Raw genomic sequence first — 17,378 nt, forward strand, 5'->3', positions numbered from 1 at the left:
TAAATAACTTAGACGGGAACCACCATTTGACCCAGCTATCCCACTCCTTGGTATATACCCAAAGGACTTAAAATCATCATACTATAGTGACACAGTCAATCAATATTTATAGCAGCACAATTCACAATAGCTAAGCTATGGAACCAACCTGGATGCCCTTCAATAGATGAGTGGAAAAGCAAATGGGGTATATATATTTATATATATATATATATATACACACACACACAATGGAATATTACTCAGTCATAAAGAATAATGAAATGAAGGCATTTGCTGGTAAATAGATGGAACTAGAGACTGTTATGCTAAGTGAAATAAGCCAATCCCCCAAAACCAAAGGCTGAATGTTTTCTCTGATATACAGATGCTAACACACAATAAGCAGGTGGGAAGAAAAGAATAGAAGTTCACTGGATTAGACAAAGTGAAATGAAGAGAAGGGAGGGAGATGGAAATAGGAAAGAGAATAGACTGAATCAGACATAAATTTCTTATGTTCACATATGAATACATGACCAGTGTAACTCTACATCATGTACAACCACAAGAATGGGAAGTTATATTCCATGTATGTATAATAAGTCAAAATACATTCTACTATCATGTATATCTAAAATGAACAAATATAAAAACAAAAAAAAGCTACAAATCATATCTGGAAGAACTTAAGATCTTCCTACATCTCTCTCTCTGTGAAATAAAACACAAACAAGATTTGAAAGTTCATAAAACTTAACTTTTTAAGAGTGCAAATATACATTCTTGGGCCTTTCAAAGTATCTACTTTCCAAAGAGAGTGAAAAATTATGTAATTGGGCCACATCAGCTATGATTAGAAAATCTAATGAATTTACAAACTATTAACCTATCAGTCTTTCCCTATAATCAGTCAGATACTGTACCTTATCTGATTCAAAGTGCTCTCTTTGTTACATAATCCCCCATGATGGTTTTTTGCACATCAGCAAATGGCTAATCAGTATGAACAACTATAAGCATCATTTACCATTTGGAAACACATCAAGCCTTAGCCTTAGCAAAGCTGGCTTATATACTACTGATAATGAGATGATGCAGACTAGGTGAGGGAGACGAAAATGCTGTTTCACTTTACTGTTTTTTCAAAGGTTTCAGTCAACTTAGTTGATCGACTCTGTGAGCCTTCGTGAAATTTAATACTTGCTACAACTTAAAAGCAAAAAGAAGCAACTGTGGTAACTATTTCATAAACTGGTGTTTGGCAATATGAAGATGACAAAATAAACAATTAAGTTAGATGTGTTTCTGTGGTAATGTGAAAGTGGGATAATACAAAACCCCAAGTATGTCCAGAGGTTAAGATACAAATCTAAACCCCCATAAATTTAAGCACTGAATCCACAATGCTAAATAAGTAATAAAATCTTGACTGAAATAATCACTGCATAATACTTATTTCTCATTACTATTTCAAAGAGGGAGGCTGGGGCCAACTCATGTTCAATGGTATCAAAAGCATGGTAAATTTGACTGTTACTATGAAATAGGGTCATAAGCAATTATTAGAATAAAATCAATTGAAAATTAGTGATAATAATTTTTGAGACCAGTATAGCAAGTAATAATTAATATGCTACTCTGCAATTAGTCATTATACCATCAACTCCTCTAAATTCTTAAAAAATCCTCTTAAAGCTTCTTAAAGCCAAGGAGTATTACCAACTATTATCTATTGATTACCCAACTGTGGTGGAAGGCAGGGATTGGGCTCTATTAGTTATTAGCAGCCAAGTAATAGGTTAAACAAGAGTATATTGCTAAAAATCTTGGGTGAGCTTGAATCCTAGATCTAAACATATGATATTTGATCCTCAGGTTGCAACATGCCTGGTATTTAGAGTAATGAACAATGGGAGCCATATTCCAAAAGAGAAAACAGTGCCCTCATCATAGTGAACAGCATCAAGTAGAAAACGAACAAAAGACTTCACCCACACACAACTTGCCTGCCACTAATCCCCAGGCGAGAGGCCCACCAACTATGAACTCCACTATGAACCCTGAAACAGTCCTGTACCTTGGCTAAGATGGATTTTGTCTGGTCCTGCCCAGAGAAACTTCATCCTGTACCCCTAGATCAGACCTGCAGATCTTGGTCCTACAGCAAACCGATCTTCATATAGCTATGTGACTCAGCACCAGGCCATTTCAGCTGGAGTCTGAAAGCAGTATTACCTGCCCAGGAATTCACCATCAACTATAATTAAGTATAAACAGATTAAATTCTTCAAACAAACAAAAGACCCAGTATGGCCAAACAGATAATAAGACAAGATCCAACACTGTGTTCCAAATAAGAAACTCACTTTAACTTGTAAGGCACACACAAGCTAAAAGACAAGGAAATGAAAAACAAAAAGAGAAATGAAGGGATGGTAACCAAAATGGGATGGGGGTTGCTATACTTACATCGGATAAAGTTTTAACCAAAATTTGTCACAAGAGACAAAGAAGGTCACTGCATAATTAAAGGGTTAAATTCCTCAAGAGGATACAACAATTATAAATATGTATACATCCCAAAAAGCAGCATCTAGCCAAATAAAGCAAATATTAATAGAACTGAAGGGAAAAACAGAAAGTAATACAAAAATAGCAGGCTTTCAATATCCCATTTCCAATAGTACATATATCACCCAGATAGAAAATCAATGGGCAAACAGTGAACTTGAGTAACACTGAAGGCCAAATGTACCAACAAACATATATAGGACACTCTATCTAATAATAGCAGAAAACAAATTCTTTCAAAGCATACATGAAACATTCTCCAGGACAGATTATGTGTTGTGCCACAGAATAAATCTTAACAAATTTAATAAGATTAAAATCACAATAGGTATCTTTTCTTCCTTTTATTGCAGTGCTGGAGGTTGAATCTAAGGACCTCCCACCCCCACATGCTAGGCAAGTCACTACCAATGAGCTGCACCCCCACTCCTACATTAGGTTATCATTTCTCACCACAAAAACAAAGGAAACACTCCCAAGCAATCAATAGATAAAAGAAGAAATAAAAAGGAAATAAAATGTATCTTGAGACAAAAATTGGAACCGTAACAAACTAAAATTTATGCAGCAAAAGCAGTGCTAGGAGAGAATTTTGCCATGATAAATGTCTACACAAAAAAGAAAAAAAAAGAGGGGAAAAAAAAGGAGAAAGACCTTGATGTAAATTCATCTCAAGGAACCAGAAAAAGAATAGACTAAAGCCAAAGATAGGAGGAAGGAAACAATACTGAGTAGAAATAAATAAAATAGTGACTAGAAAGATAACAGAAAAAGATAAAACTAAGAGTTGGTTGTCTGAAAAGGTCAACAAAATTGGCAAATTTTATCTAGATTATCCAAGGGGGGGGGGAGGAGGCTTCAAATAAAATTATAAGTAAAAAAGGAGACATTACAATGGATACCACAGAAACACAAAGGATCATAAGACTACCATGAGCAATTATATGAAATGGATAAATCCTATATACCTACCAAGGTTGAATTTCTTTTTAAATTCACATTTTATTTAAATTGAAATAAACTATACAAAATTGATTTTCTTCACAAAAAATAACAGCAACATTTTCTGTATTAGTTCTAGATGAACCATAAAACATTTATTGTAGATTTTCTGGGTTTTGCTCATAAATCAAGAAAAGGCAGAAGATAAAAGTCATGAAAAAAGAAGAAGAAAACAAATCAGTTGCCAATATCCATGGACTCTGATTCTGCCTTAACCATGAAGCAGAGTGTTTATTTACATTTACCTGCTAAAAAGCTTATGAACATGCAGGCTCAACAAAGGAATTCAACAGCAAGGACCAGATGTGGAACAACAATAGCAGGCACTTCCACTGAAACTTTAACTTGTTCCTTTAAGTTCATTTACTAAAGACAAAATCTACACTTGAACCCATGATTGGGGAGCTCACAAACTTCTCTCTTGGGTAATTCTCTTCAATGTCCATTATATATTTTTAAGAACATACTTAAAAATTCTGTTAGTCAAAGATCCGTGGTGGGTGTCATAAAATTTTACAAAATACACTCCTTCCTTCTAATTTATTTCTTAAAAATATTCCTAACTTAGTACCTGACAATTGGACCCATGGCGATAACAAATGTTATATCTAAACTGATTTAACTGAAACAATTCCAGAGTGCCACCTGCAGAGATAACACAGAAGTGAAATGTGGCACTATAAATGCTGTCTTCTGGAAGAACAGACAGGTGTTCAAAGCATGACAGTTCACAGAGGGACCAGTTAAATAGGCAGACTGTCAATGAGTTATGCATTCAATGGAAGGTCTGAGGCAAAGATATCCAGTGATTAAGTGACCTACATATACCTTATGGCTGTTCTTCAAATATGAAACATAAAAGAAAGTCCACTTTAAAAGACCGTTAGGTATTTTTAAGGGCTTCTGAATTATCTGTAGGAAACTCTGACTTAGTTGTATAGAGTTTGATATGTGTCCATCACTAAATCCAGATCATATTTTATATCAAAATTTATGTTAAGCAAAGCCAAGTTACTTGAACACTGTTTTGCCAAAATGCATTGAGATGCTTTTGTCCATTTTCACAGTGCTTATTCTCAACCTTCCTCACTGGACGAATACATGGAAACTCCAGCAATACATACACATCAGGAAAAGACTTGATGTCAGGCAGATGGGGACTACATAAATGGTGGATAGAAATTCCATATTTTCCCCTCTGAGTTTCCATTTGATTCTCTAACAATAAATCTCAGCTGAGAGAACATCTGGATTGGGTAAGTCACTTCTGTGCATGTTAATTACCTCTGATATATTGAATTTGAGCTTCCCATGACAGAGGGTACCAGATATAAGCATTTACGACCTCTGAGATGCATCTGAGAACACATCTTTAAATTTCTGAATAATGTACTCCACTATTGGAACACTTAGTTTTTTTTATTGTGATTCTGAGAGGTTAGTTGAGATTCCAATTTACCTTGCTGAACCCTATGGAATTTCCATTTGAAAAGCAAGTTTGGTTGCTAAATTTGTGATTTCCTCAAAACAAAATTCATGATAAACTTCAACATTTCCCACTACTTCTCTGAGTGAATGCAGCACTACAGTGAAGCTACTGGCTGCAAAGAAGATATCAGAGATTTGCCCCTGGAGATTTCTCCCAAAAACACTTGTAAAAGATACAGCATTTTTAATTATACAACAAAATCAAAATCTGTCAGTGCACTACAGTTACAAATGCTCAACCAGCTCTAGATATTCCATCTAATACATGTGTCACTTTTTGTAATACCTAAACATAAAACAAGTGTTTGCAGGAGGTATACTAAAATTTCAAAAGTATCATGCCTGCCTTTCCACTGAGAACGGCAAATTTCCTTCAGTTCTTTATCCCTTTCTTCAATGTTCTGAGAGAAAAGAAATTTTATTGTCAACTTCTGAAAGTAGTTGAGTGATCAATGGGAAAAAAAACAAGCTTACTCAATTGTGATGGGGAATTGGTTGAGTAACAATTCCCCATCACAGAACTGATTTTGCCAATCACCTATTTAAGGTACAGGAAGATCAAAGTGTGTACGCAGATAGCTTGGGAATATTTCTTTTACAATCCCGAAACAACAACTTTCATTTTGGAAGAAAATTCAAAATATACAATGAACACTCCATATAGTCCCCAGTTCTCAGTTATGCTAGTGTGGAATTTCACAGCCAAAATGTTTACATCAGCTGCATGAGGCAGAGCCCACAAAGTCCTCTCTCAGGTATAAGATTCATTAACAAATTTCACCAACATGGGTAGGTGCTCTTCCCTTGCTTATGTCCACTACATTGTCAATGATAATAGAAAAGAAGTGTGTCTCTTGCTTCCCTGAGAGTTTCTTCTCAAATACAGCTTTCACAAATCTCTAGCATCTGTTTGTCCTATGTTTTAGAATAGAACAATGTGTTAATACTGTGGTCCCAAAGCACTTTCTCAAGACCTCTTCACTAGAATTTATTTGGCACTCCCATAGGGTTTAAAATTTTTCAAGAGTAAGAGAACTTCTGGGATTTCATCAGATTCAGGCCTACCCAGATATATGATTTATTTTTCCATAAGAATTAAAAATTTCCTCATGAAAACTGAAGAAAGACCCCTTTAGAAGAGTAAAGGGACCAGTGGGAGGGAGAAGAGGAAACAGTGGGCAATAATATTGACCAATTTATTCTCTCATATCATGTGCATGTATAAATATTTACCATGAACCCCACCATTATGTATAATTATAATGCACCAATAAAAAAAAAAAAATCATGGTAGTGATGCTGGGAAATAAAGCCAGACACTATTCTATTTAAAAGAAAAAAAAAAAAAAAGAATCTAAATAAAAATTTTAAGAGTTCTTTGTTTTCTATCTCCTCAAGGGTTAAAGGTAATATGTCTTCATCTTGCTTATCACCCCTCTGCGCTAGGGTTCTGAGTATTGCTCTTGTTTCTTTGTTTTTGTTCCTGTTCAGAAGTTTTGTCAATTTTTTCTTTAATATTTCTGTCTATGGAAACTCCTGGGTGAGGAAAGTTTTTAAAACTGAAGATTCAGTAAAATGGAACCAAAGACAGGAAATACAAATATGCAGATTTCATTATCCTGTTTTAGAAAGTCGAAGGAAGAAGTAGTTTTCATTCCCAGCTTCCTTAATATCCCCCCAAGTCAGGTGGAGGCATAAGGAAGTTGTCCTCAATTTCAGAGGGGCCCTGAATTTCAGTCCATTTCTTTTTTTGTTTTTGAGAGGGACTAGGGATTGAACCCATTGAACCCACTGAGCCACGTCCCCAAACTTTTTTTGTATTTTATTTAGAGACAGGGTCTCATTGAGTTGTTTTGGGCCTCACTAAGTTGCTGAGGCTGCCTTTGAACACTACTCTTCCTGCCTCAGCTTCCCAAACTGCTAGGATTACAGGCATGTGCCACCATACCCAGTTTCAGTCCATTTCATTTAAAGAAAAATTAATACAAATCTTTCTCAAATTCTTCCATAAAATTGAACAGGAGGAAATATTTTCAAACTAATTTTACAAGGTCAGCATTCCACTTATACCAAAGCCAACAAAAGACAAAATATGAAAACAAAATTACAGGACAATATCTCTCACACATATGGATGCAAAAGTCCTCAATGAAATATCAAGTAACCAAGTTCTATATCACATTAAAAGAATCACACATTATGTTCAAAGGGGATTTATCTCTAGGATGCAAGGATGTTCTATTGTTGTTTCACGTTTATTGATTCGCATATGTTGAATGTGTGAAAATAACAAAAAGAGCCCTGGTTAAAATGCAACATCCTTTCATGACAGTATCTCAATAAGTTAGGTACCTCAATGTAAAGGCCATAGGTGACAAGCTCACAGCTAACATCATACTCAACAGTAAAAGCCTAAAAGATTTCTTCTGAGATCAGGAACAAAACAAGGTCCTCACTCACCACTTCTATGCAACATCACAGTGGAAATCCTAGCCAGAGCGATTATGCAAGAAATAAATATATGGGACTACAGCAAACAAACAAACAAACAAATAAAAGCTACTGTTGTACAGCAAAGCAAACAATCGACAAAATAAAAACACCTACAGAAATGAAGAAGATATTTACAAACTATATATCTTATAAAAAGGTTAATATCTTCTTCCCTTCTGATTTAGATACATTGTATTTCTTTTTCTTGTCTAATTAAACTTTTCAGTAGTAAGATAAAAAGTTCTGGGGATATAATATACTGCATGGTGACTGCAGTTAATACTCTTATATTGTTTACTTGAAATCTGCTAAGAAAGCACACCTTAAATGTCCTCATCACACAAACAAAGGTAACTGTGTGGTAAAGCATATGTTTATTCATTTGATGGTGGTAATCATTATACAATGTGTAAGTATATCAAACCATCACATTGTACAAATCACAAATTAACCTTTAAGGAGGGGGGTTGCTGGGCATCAAACTCGGGGCCTTGCACAATCTAGGCAAGTTTTCTACCACTAAGGTGTATCTCCAGTCCAATACTTTTTTACTTGTTAGATATATTTAGTTAAGTTAGAAAAAAGATATATTTAGTTAAGTTGGAAAAATAAAAACAGTCCTAAGAAAGAAATCTCTTCTAAAGAAATCAAAACCCATATTTTCCACTATAATTTATATCTCTATGAACCAAAAAATAAGAATGCTGAGAAATCTAAATAAGAAAACTGACTTTTCATAAAACAGAAGCTTTTGTCCAGAGACACCTTATAAACTAGAATTTGGGCAAGTGTAAATAAAAATAAAGTAGATAAAAGATGTACATGGATACTCTCTCAAATTTCTGTAAATATAACACCATTCTAAAAAAATTTAAAAGTCTACTAATAAAACATGAAAAATAAAAATGGGGATTTTTTTTTGTCATAAAAATCACCAGAGGGCAGGAGAAGTCTATTTTAATTCTTCTACTTAAGGATCTTGAAAATAGTCACTGTGAAGGTGTTTTCATATTTCACATTTAGTATGTATTACAAACACTTTTATTTGTACATTTATAACTTTAAAGGTTATTTCTCTAATGTTTGGTTATGTTGTTCATTCCTGAAGTTAAATTACTACTCTCTGAAGTTGATTCTCAGATGCATTACCAATTTCTGCTTAAGATAGCAAAAGAAACTGACCTGGGCATTTGTACTTTTCATATTGTTTTCAGTAAAATGTTATTTAACATAAACTAAATGGCAGTGTCAGGAATTACAATACATTTAAGGCAGAACTGAACTAGCAAAAAATGTAACATTGGTTTATGTTTTTTTTTAATAGGCCTATTTATTATATTCACTTTTCATTTGTACAAATTCACGAAGTACATGTGCAAATTATATTTACACGGGATAGGAAGAAAGGTTGATTGAGATGGGCATTATTATCCTATATTCGCGTATGAAAAAAATTTTTAGTAAAAAAATAAAAGTTAAAAAAACAAATTATATTTACAAAATAATGTTAAATATTATTTTAATTTTTAAAAGACCTGAAAATCAAATTCAGGTAATCTAATTAAATCATTTAAACCTTTTCCCTGTTATATACCACATAGTCTAACCATATCAAATCTTCAAATCTTTATTTTCCTACAAAACTTCAGCAAAGCACACAATCACCAACCTCAATTTTCCAGACACGTGGTGCCTAGAATTTGCTATAGGGTAGAGATGTATTAAGAATTAGTCAATATTTGGTCTAATGGTCTAAATATGTCATGACTGCAAGCTGGGCTAAAAATTTCACAGGGACTGCCTAGTGTGAGGTCTCATAATTCAATGTCCCTTGAAATCCATGCTATTGTATTTCTAAAGAATCATTAATGTTAAAATGATTCCAATAAGCTGATAGATTTTGTTTGTACTTTCACTTAAAACAGAGCAATTTTTCAAAATCATTATAATACTGTTGATGATGTTAATATATATGAATCTTTTGTTTGTATGAGGTAATTCTTTTCCTCTTCACAGTGGTAGGCTGTGCTAATACACCAATTTTTCTTTTATTGTTCACTAATGAGTCAGTAATTGCCACCAGAATCCAACTGAGAACATAGGCTTTTGAATATAAGAGGCCAAAGGATAGATTTCATTGTATTTATAATGATTCTCAGATACATTCTATTCTGCGTGAATATACCAGCACCAAAATATTTTCTTTTTTATGAACGATAAATTGTACATTATTTAGAAAAGAATAAATAGTAGAAACAAATGTTAAGTAGGCAGATCTCAGTTCCTCTTTCCAGCAACTAAATGGAAGAGCAATTAACAGAACAGTTCTTTTTATTCAAATCCTCTAACCCATTAATTAAAAATCCTACAAAGGGAACTATTTTAAAGTGTTTGGTGTCTGAATAAAAAACATAACTGTAGTCTTTAGTATGAGTTCCAACATACCACAAGGCAAAAATACACAGTCTGCTTCAAATATTGATCATACATGAAGGACATTTATAGGATGATATTTCAGGGTATTTTTGGCTGATGCTATTACCTTCAGAGTTTTTATGGTGTAAAGATTTCTAGAAACACATTTTAAATAATATTTTCTTGTGATACACTTTGATTGATTAGAACCGTGCAGCAATAACTATCCTTTAAGACCTAAGGTACCCTACTGCTCTTAAACATGGTTATCATCTACCATTTAGCAGAGAAATTAACAAAAGTTTCAGTCTCTCATTCTTAGATTATAATGCACACGATAGCCGAAATGATATGAATAGGGAGAAAAGTACCTTTCATGATGCCCTAAATCAGAAAGAAATTCATCTGCATGTCTTTGGAGTTCATTTCCTTCTAAATTCTTTAATTTCTTCAATTCACTCTGTAGAAAAAACCAGAGCTCTTTAGCTCCATTTTCAATTCTTCTTCTTAGTATTTCATGATCCTTTCCCAGACCTGCAGTGAAAGAATGGAGAGGATTATCAGTATTTCCAAGATTTTGATACAATTTTGATATTTTCAATTACATGTGCTAAAGCCAACTTACTGAGTGAGGGAAACATTTATTACTTACCATTTCTGGTTTGTTTCTTATAATTTTCAATCTGTTCTTTGGCTTTAACAAGCTGCTCTTCTAAAATATGTACCCTTCCTGTGGCTGGCCCCTGATCAATGGGGCCTTCTGGTATCCTATAGTTCAGGGAAGAAAATATAAATATTTAGTTTTTAAATTATGGAACAAAATACACGTTTACTTTGTTAAAACATGTTTACTAGTAACTCTACAAGTCTTTAAACATACCACAATAAAGGTACCAAATGAAAAAAATTTTTGAAGGTAGATGAACCAGAAACATTGGCATGATAATGAACAAAAACAGAAAATAATAATCTAGTTCAGAAATCTGTGATCTTGGAGGAGCTGAGAAACTTCAGAGCTATTTGCAAAAGACTTTTTATTATTTAGAGTGCCATCATCAGTGGCAAAGTAGTCAATAACATAGAAGAGTGAAGTTATAAAGGCTTAAAGAGAATAAGAAAGCTTACATCTGAATATGAGTCTACAATCATGTTCAAATATCAAATGCAAAGTAATTCCAAATAATCAGTATATCAGGCTATGTGCATATGTGTTTCAATTCATGAATTGGTTTTATAAGGAAGGGAAAGACAAGAGAAGATGAAATATATTAGGAAAAACTAAAGATTAATGTCCTATTTGCTTCCATCTGGAACAAAAAAATATTGGTCAATAATATAAAATGTTGGAAAATGGAACAACTATAGGATCTTTTATCAACCTATCTCCTCTACTTTTTTTTTTTTTTTAATACAAACTATGATTGTTTCTGACACTTTTGCTTTTATCTTTTGGCAGTATTTTGTTCTCCATTTTGGTATAAATAAGCAAGTACAAACAATGGTATCCAAAAGTCATCTGTAACTTAATCTCTGGAACCTGTGAATATTACCTTATATGTAAAAAGAAACTTTGAATATGTGATTAAGGATCCTGAGGTGGGAGACTGCCCCCTGGGAGGCCACAAATGTAATAGCAAGTGTCCATACAGGAGGGAATATAGAAAGATTTGACTACGGAATAGGAAAAGGTTATGTAACTGCTAGCTTTGACTAGAGAGAAAGGAGCCATGAACAAAGAATGTCTGGTGCCATGCACCCCTGTATTCCCAGTGACATGGAAGCTGAGGCAGGAGGATCACAAGTTCACTTAAGCAATTTAGGGAGAACTTGTCTCAAAATAAAAAGGGCTGGAGATGCAGTTCGGTGGTAGAGCGCCCCTGGGTTCAATCCCCAGTGACACACACATACAGGAACTCAAGGAATGCATTTTTAGAAGCTGGAAAAGGTAAGGAAACATTCTTCCCTATAGCTTCCCTAGGAAATGCAGTCCTCTTGACACCTTGATTTCACACTCAGTGAAATTCATTTCAGACTCCTAGCCTCCCAAACTATAAGAGAGTTAATTTCTGTTGTTTTAAGCCACCAAATATGTGGTGTTTATCACAGCAGCAATAGGAAACTAACATTATATAAATGTGTGTGTGTGTGTACCCTTTTGCAAAACTGTTATAAAAATTAAATATGACTGATTTTTCTTTTAAAGTCTATTTAAATGAGAAAATGTCTATAACAGTACACAACACAGTGTCTAGCAATAAATTTTATGAGGGCTACTGTTATGATGAGTTATAATGTCAAAAAAACTGGGATATCCAAATCTTACCATCACAATCTGTTTAAGGGAACTTGATTTTTAAATTATAGTCAACAGAACTTAAATTCAGAAGTCAACATAATCCTTTGATGTGAAGAATCTAATGATTTTTTTAAAGCCTTTCTAATATTTATATATCACAGGAGCCAAATTAATTTTCAATTACCTATGTTACTACCTATGTTACAAGTTTAGTAAAGAGGCTACTGTTACAGTTATACCAGAGTAATTATAATTTCCTGTGAAATTGTATGTATTAACACTGAACAGTAGCATTAAAAATAACCATCCTCCAATCGTGAGTATCTGAAGTTACAAAGTGTGAATGAAAAGCCTTCATTCATATATGCACAAAGTAAATGATAAAATTAGGTGCACAATTACCCAATTATAAGCACACACATATATACATATGCGTGCACATTCACAAATCCTGATACACAGTTTTTAAAACTTGTGGGTTTAAAAAAAAAAAAAAAAACTTGGCTCTTTTTCAGAATTTGATAGTTTCTAGGAAACAATATGAAAATAAAACTTCCACCTTTGAGGATTAATTGTGGCAGCAACAGACCATACAACAGGGATGTTCTTTTTCAGAACAGTTCAGTGACAGAAAAACTCAGACAATAGAAAGATTATGTATATGTTTTTCTTCTTATCTCATTTCTTCAAATATTGATGGAATAATATCAGAAGAAAAACAGGCATGAAAAAATAGCATATGATCTTTTCAGCATATTTTCATCAAGTACTAAACCCAATCTAATTCTAACAAAACCTAATGGAGCTAGTGATTTATATTATTTTATTATATATAATAATCTAATCCAACTATGAATAAAGTATAGATAAAGATTAGTACTGAGGAAATCAATATAAAAAATTATATGAACATCATTCTTTCTAAATCCCATTCATAGAAGAGTCAATCTGCATGAATAGTCTCTTTTCTGAATACTCAGGAAATGGGATATTCTCTTATCATAGTCACTCTGCAGAAGACATATAGGACTTCCACTTCTGGCCAATGTGCAGGAAAACAGGTCAGATTTACCATCCCACCTGAAATTATTCAAAATCCACACGAAATGTAAGAAACAGAATAACAAAATTCAATCAGGCAACAAAAGGCAGTGATCCCTGGTTGGGAAATAAAATGAGGAGAGTGCTTCAATTGGTCCAGCTTACTTAAAATAATTTGTACAACACAGTGCAGAGAAGGGAAAATCCAGGTGGGGTCTAGTAAATTCCCTGTGTTGAAGAAACAGAACTAAAAGTGTAAGAGCAAGACAAATAGAATTCAGATAACAGAGTATTACAGAGGAGAGAGTTGGACAGAGAGAGAGAGAACTCAAGAGAGCTGCAGAGGTAATACCTGATAATCAGCAGAGTACTTACTGATCAACACATGTATATGAAGCGACTACTCAAGGTTAGGGCAAAAAACTCTCCAGAAGAATTAGTGCAAGCAGTACCTGGCATTCATGCAGGATTGTGTGGGAAGAATTCCTGATCCCACCACACAGTATGGAAGACTTTGTAATTCATTGGGCACTGATTAGAATGCTTAGAAGAATTTGGTCTCAGTAGTAGGGAAATTAGCGCTACACTAAACACAGATTATGGAATCTCGAATAACAATTCTTAAAACCAGCACCCAAAAGGATCAAAGTATTTTCAAATGAATTAATTAAATTCCTAAAGAAAGCATAAGAATATTTTTAAGAACAGAAGTTTCTAGTAATAAACAACATAAAATTCATGATGTCTAGAATCCAACCAAAACTTACTAGGTTTGTAAAGAAATGGGAAAAGACAACCAATAAAGATGAGAAAATTGATCAATAAGTACAAACTCAAAACTGACATGTTAAAATCAGCATATAAAAGCAGTTATTATAACTGTATTTATATGTTCAAAAGAGACACATAGGACTGGGGATGTAGTTCAGAGCTTGCCTAGCATGTATGAGGCCCTGGGTTCCAACCCAAGCAGGACATTAAGGGGTAAGGAAGTAATACAAAAAAGGACATTAAAAACTAAATTTGAATGAATGGCATTTATTGCAGATTTCATGTTAGAACTTCTACCTTAAGACACTAAGAAAAATATAGCAAATGAAATTCCAATTAAGTCAAAGAGAAATGATAACCATCAGAGAAGAAATCAATTAAATGGAAATAAGAAAAAGAATAGAGAAAAATCAATGAAACAAAGCTAAGAGAGCTGGTTCTTCAGGAAAATCAATAAAATTGACAATCTTTTCTGTAGTGGGCCAAGCAGTAAATACTTTAGGTTTTGTAGGCCAATAGATAAAATCATGCCTACTACATAGGTAAATATCTAATATTTAAAATGCAACCATTTAAAAATGTAGAATCTTTCTTAGTTGTGGACCATAAAAAATGAGGTGGCTGGTAGGATTTGGGCCTACTGACTCAAATATAGTTTACTGACTTTTGCTCTAACCAAGCTGATGAGGACAAATGGAGAGAATAATTTCCAACACATTATATGAGGCCAGTATTATTCTGATATCAAAACCAGAGAAACATATCACATGAAAAGAAAATTAAAATCATGAACACAGATACAAAAACTCTTTAAAAATTTCTGCAAATCAAACTCAACCACATGTAATAAGGATAGTAAATCATGCCCAAATGGGGCTTATCATAGAAATGAAAGGTTGACTTATTAAAAAAAAAAAAACACATCAATATAATTAACTCATCAACAAAATTTTACGAAACATATGATTACCTAAACAAAAAAGAACTTAACAAAAGTCCAAACACACATTCCTAATGAAAAATATTAGTAAAATAGGAAATTAATGAACCCTCCTTACCCGATAAGTATCTATGAAAATGTGTTGTTAATGTTGAAAGAATGAATATACCACCCCCCCACACACACACATGATCAGAAACAAAGCAAGGATTCTCTCTCAATACTCGTATTCACCACTGTATTGGAGATCCTAGATATCCAAACTGGAAAGGAAGAAATAAAGCTATCCTTGTTCACAGATTGAAAATCTGATAAAGAGTTTAACAAGGATGCAAAATGTAAGATCAACATACAAAATTTAATTGTATTCTAGCAAAAAAAAATAGAAAATTGATATTTAAAATTACATTATTAGCAGGGCCCAGTGTAGAGCCAGTGGGAGAGACTTCCCCACTGGGGAGGTAGGACCAGAGAGGTGGGCCTAGTGCAGAGCTGCTGGGCAAGACTTTCGCACTGGGGAGGTAGGCCCAGAGACCCAGGTCCAGACCAGATGGACGCCAGCCTGCAGTCTAATGCCCCTGCAGTTGATCATCTGTCAACACATGGAGGCTCCTCTGCTCACTAGCAGGGAATATACCCCACCTGGAGGCCACCATCTCTAGAGGAAGAGCATCCTTTTTGGGTCACTGCATTATCAAGTTCCTCCAAGACTTCAGGCTACTGAAGAGTAGGAGGTGAGTTATTGGAAACCTGCAGGGACACTATAAGTCAAAAGGCGGGGAAACTGCAATACTTCAGATTTGGACTCCTAGAGGGGAAGATACATGAGCAATATGAGAAAACAAGGGAAGAAAGTGTCCCAAACAAACCTAGATGCTACATCAATAAAATCCAATGACAGCATGACAGAAGAAATGTCTGAAAGAGAGTTCAGAATGTATATAATTAAAATGATCAGAGAAGCAAATAATGAGATAAGAGAGCAAACACAGTGAATGATCACACCAATCAATAGTTAAAAGAGCAAATATAGGAAGCAAAGGATCATTTCAATAAAGAGATTCTGAAAAAAAACCTAACAAATTCTTGAAATAAAGGAAACAATAAACCAAATTAAAAATGTCATAGAAATCATAACCAATAGGACAGAACACCTGGGAGACATATCCTCAGACAATGAGGACAAAATATTTCAAAATCCTGAAAACAAAGTTGACCAAACAGAGAAGATAGTAAGAAATAACACAGAATCTCCAAGAATTATGGGATATCATGAAAAGACCAAATTTAAGAATTATTGGGATTGAGGAAGGCACAGAGAAACAAACCAAAGGAATGAACAATCTATTCAATGAAAATTTCCCAACTCTGAAGAATGAAATGGAAAATCAAATTCAAGAGGGTTATAGGACACCAAATGTACAAAATTATAACAGAACCACACCAAGGCACATTAAAATGAAAATACCTAACATACAAAATAAAAGATAGAATTTTAAAGGTTCCAAGAGAAAACAAATCAAATTACATTCGGGGAAACCAATACGGATATCAGCAGATTTCTCAACCCAGACCCTAAAAGCTAGAAGGGCTTGGAACAGCATTTTTCAAGGTCTGAAAGAAAATGGATGCCAATCAAGAATCCTATACCCAGCAAAACTTACTTTCAGATTTGATGACGAAATAAAATCCTTCCATGATAAACAAAAGCTAAAAGAATTTACAAATAGAAAGTTGGCACTACAGAACATTCTCAGCCAAATATTCTATGATGAAGAAATGAACAATGATGTAAGTAAGCAAAGGGAGGAACTACCCTAAAGGAATAGCCAAATAAAGGAGAAACCAAGTCAAGTTAAAAACTAAAAATAAGCAAAAATGACCAGGAATACAAATCGTATCTCAATAATAATCCTGAATGTCAATGGCCTGAGCTCATCAATCAAAAGACAAAGACTGGCAAATCGGATTAAAAACAAAGACCCAATAATATGCTGCCTGCAAGAGACTCATCTCATAGAAAAAGATACCCACAGACTAAAGGTGAAAGGATGGGAAAAAAACATACCATGCACATGGACTCAATAAAAGAGTGGGGGTATCCATCCTCATAGCAGATAAAGTGAACTTCAAAAGTTAGTCAGAAGGGATAAAGAAGGACATTTCATACTGCTTAAGGGAAGCATAAATCAGCAAGACATAACAATCATAAACATCTATGCCTCAAACAGTGGCTCATCCATGTATGTCAAACAAATCCTTCTCAATTTCAGAAATCAAATACACCATAATACAATAATATTAGGTGATTTTAACACACATCTCTCACCACTGGACAGATCTTCTAAACAAAAATTGAACAAAGAAACCATAGATCTC

The 17,378-nt window shown here is 33.9% G+C and overlaps 1 protein-coding gene across 2 annotated transcripts in view; it reads right to left on the reverse strand.

Annotated features, from left to right (window-relative positions):
* LOC306653966 (alpha-(1,6)-fucosyltransferase-like) overlaps positions 1-17,378 on the reverse strand; it is a 267,342-nt gene that overhangs the window by 66,442 nt on the left and 183,522 nt on the right. For both annotated transcript variants that reach the window (XM_079127144.1, XM_079127145.1), the window contains 2 exons: positions 10,604-10,719; positions 10,323-10,485 (listed from right to left, as the gene is read on the reverse strand). In XM_079127144.1, coding sequence (XP_078983270.1) covers positions 10,323-10,485; positions 10,604-10,719 — 279 coding nt within the window. The remainder of the gene's footprint in view (positions 1-10,322; positions 10,486-10,603; positions 10,720-17,378) is intronic.

Source organism: Sciurus vulgaris, assembly GCF_902686455.1.
Source record: "Sciurus vulgaris genome assembly, chromosome: 2".
In the NCBI taxonomy this organism is placed as follows: Eukaryota; Metazoa; Chordata; class Mammalia; order Rodentia; family Sciuridae; genus Sciurus; species Sciurus vulgaris.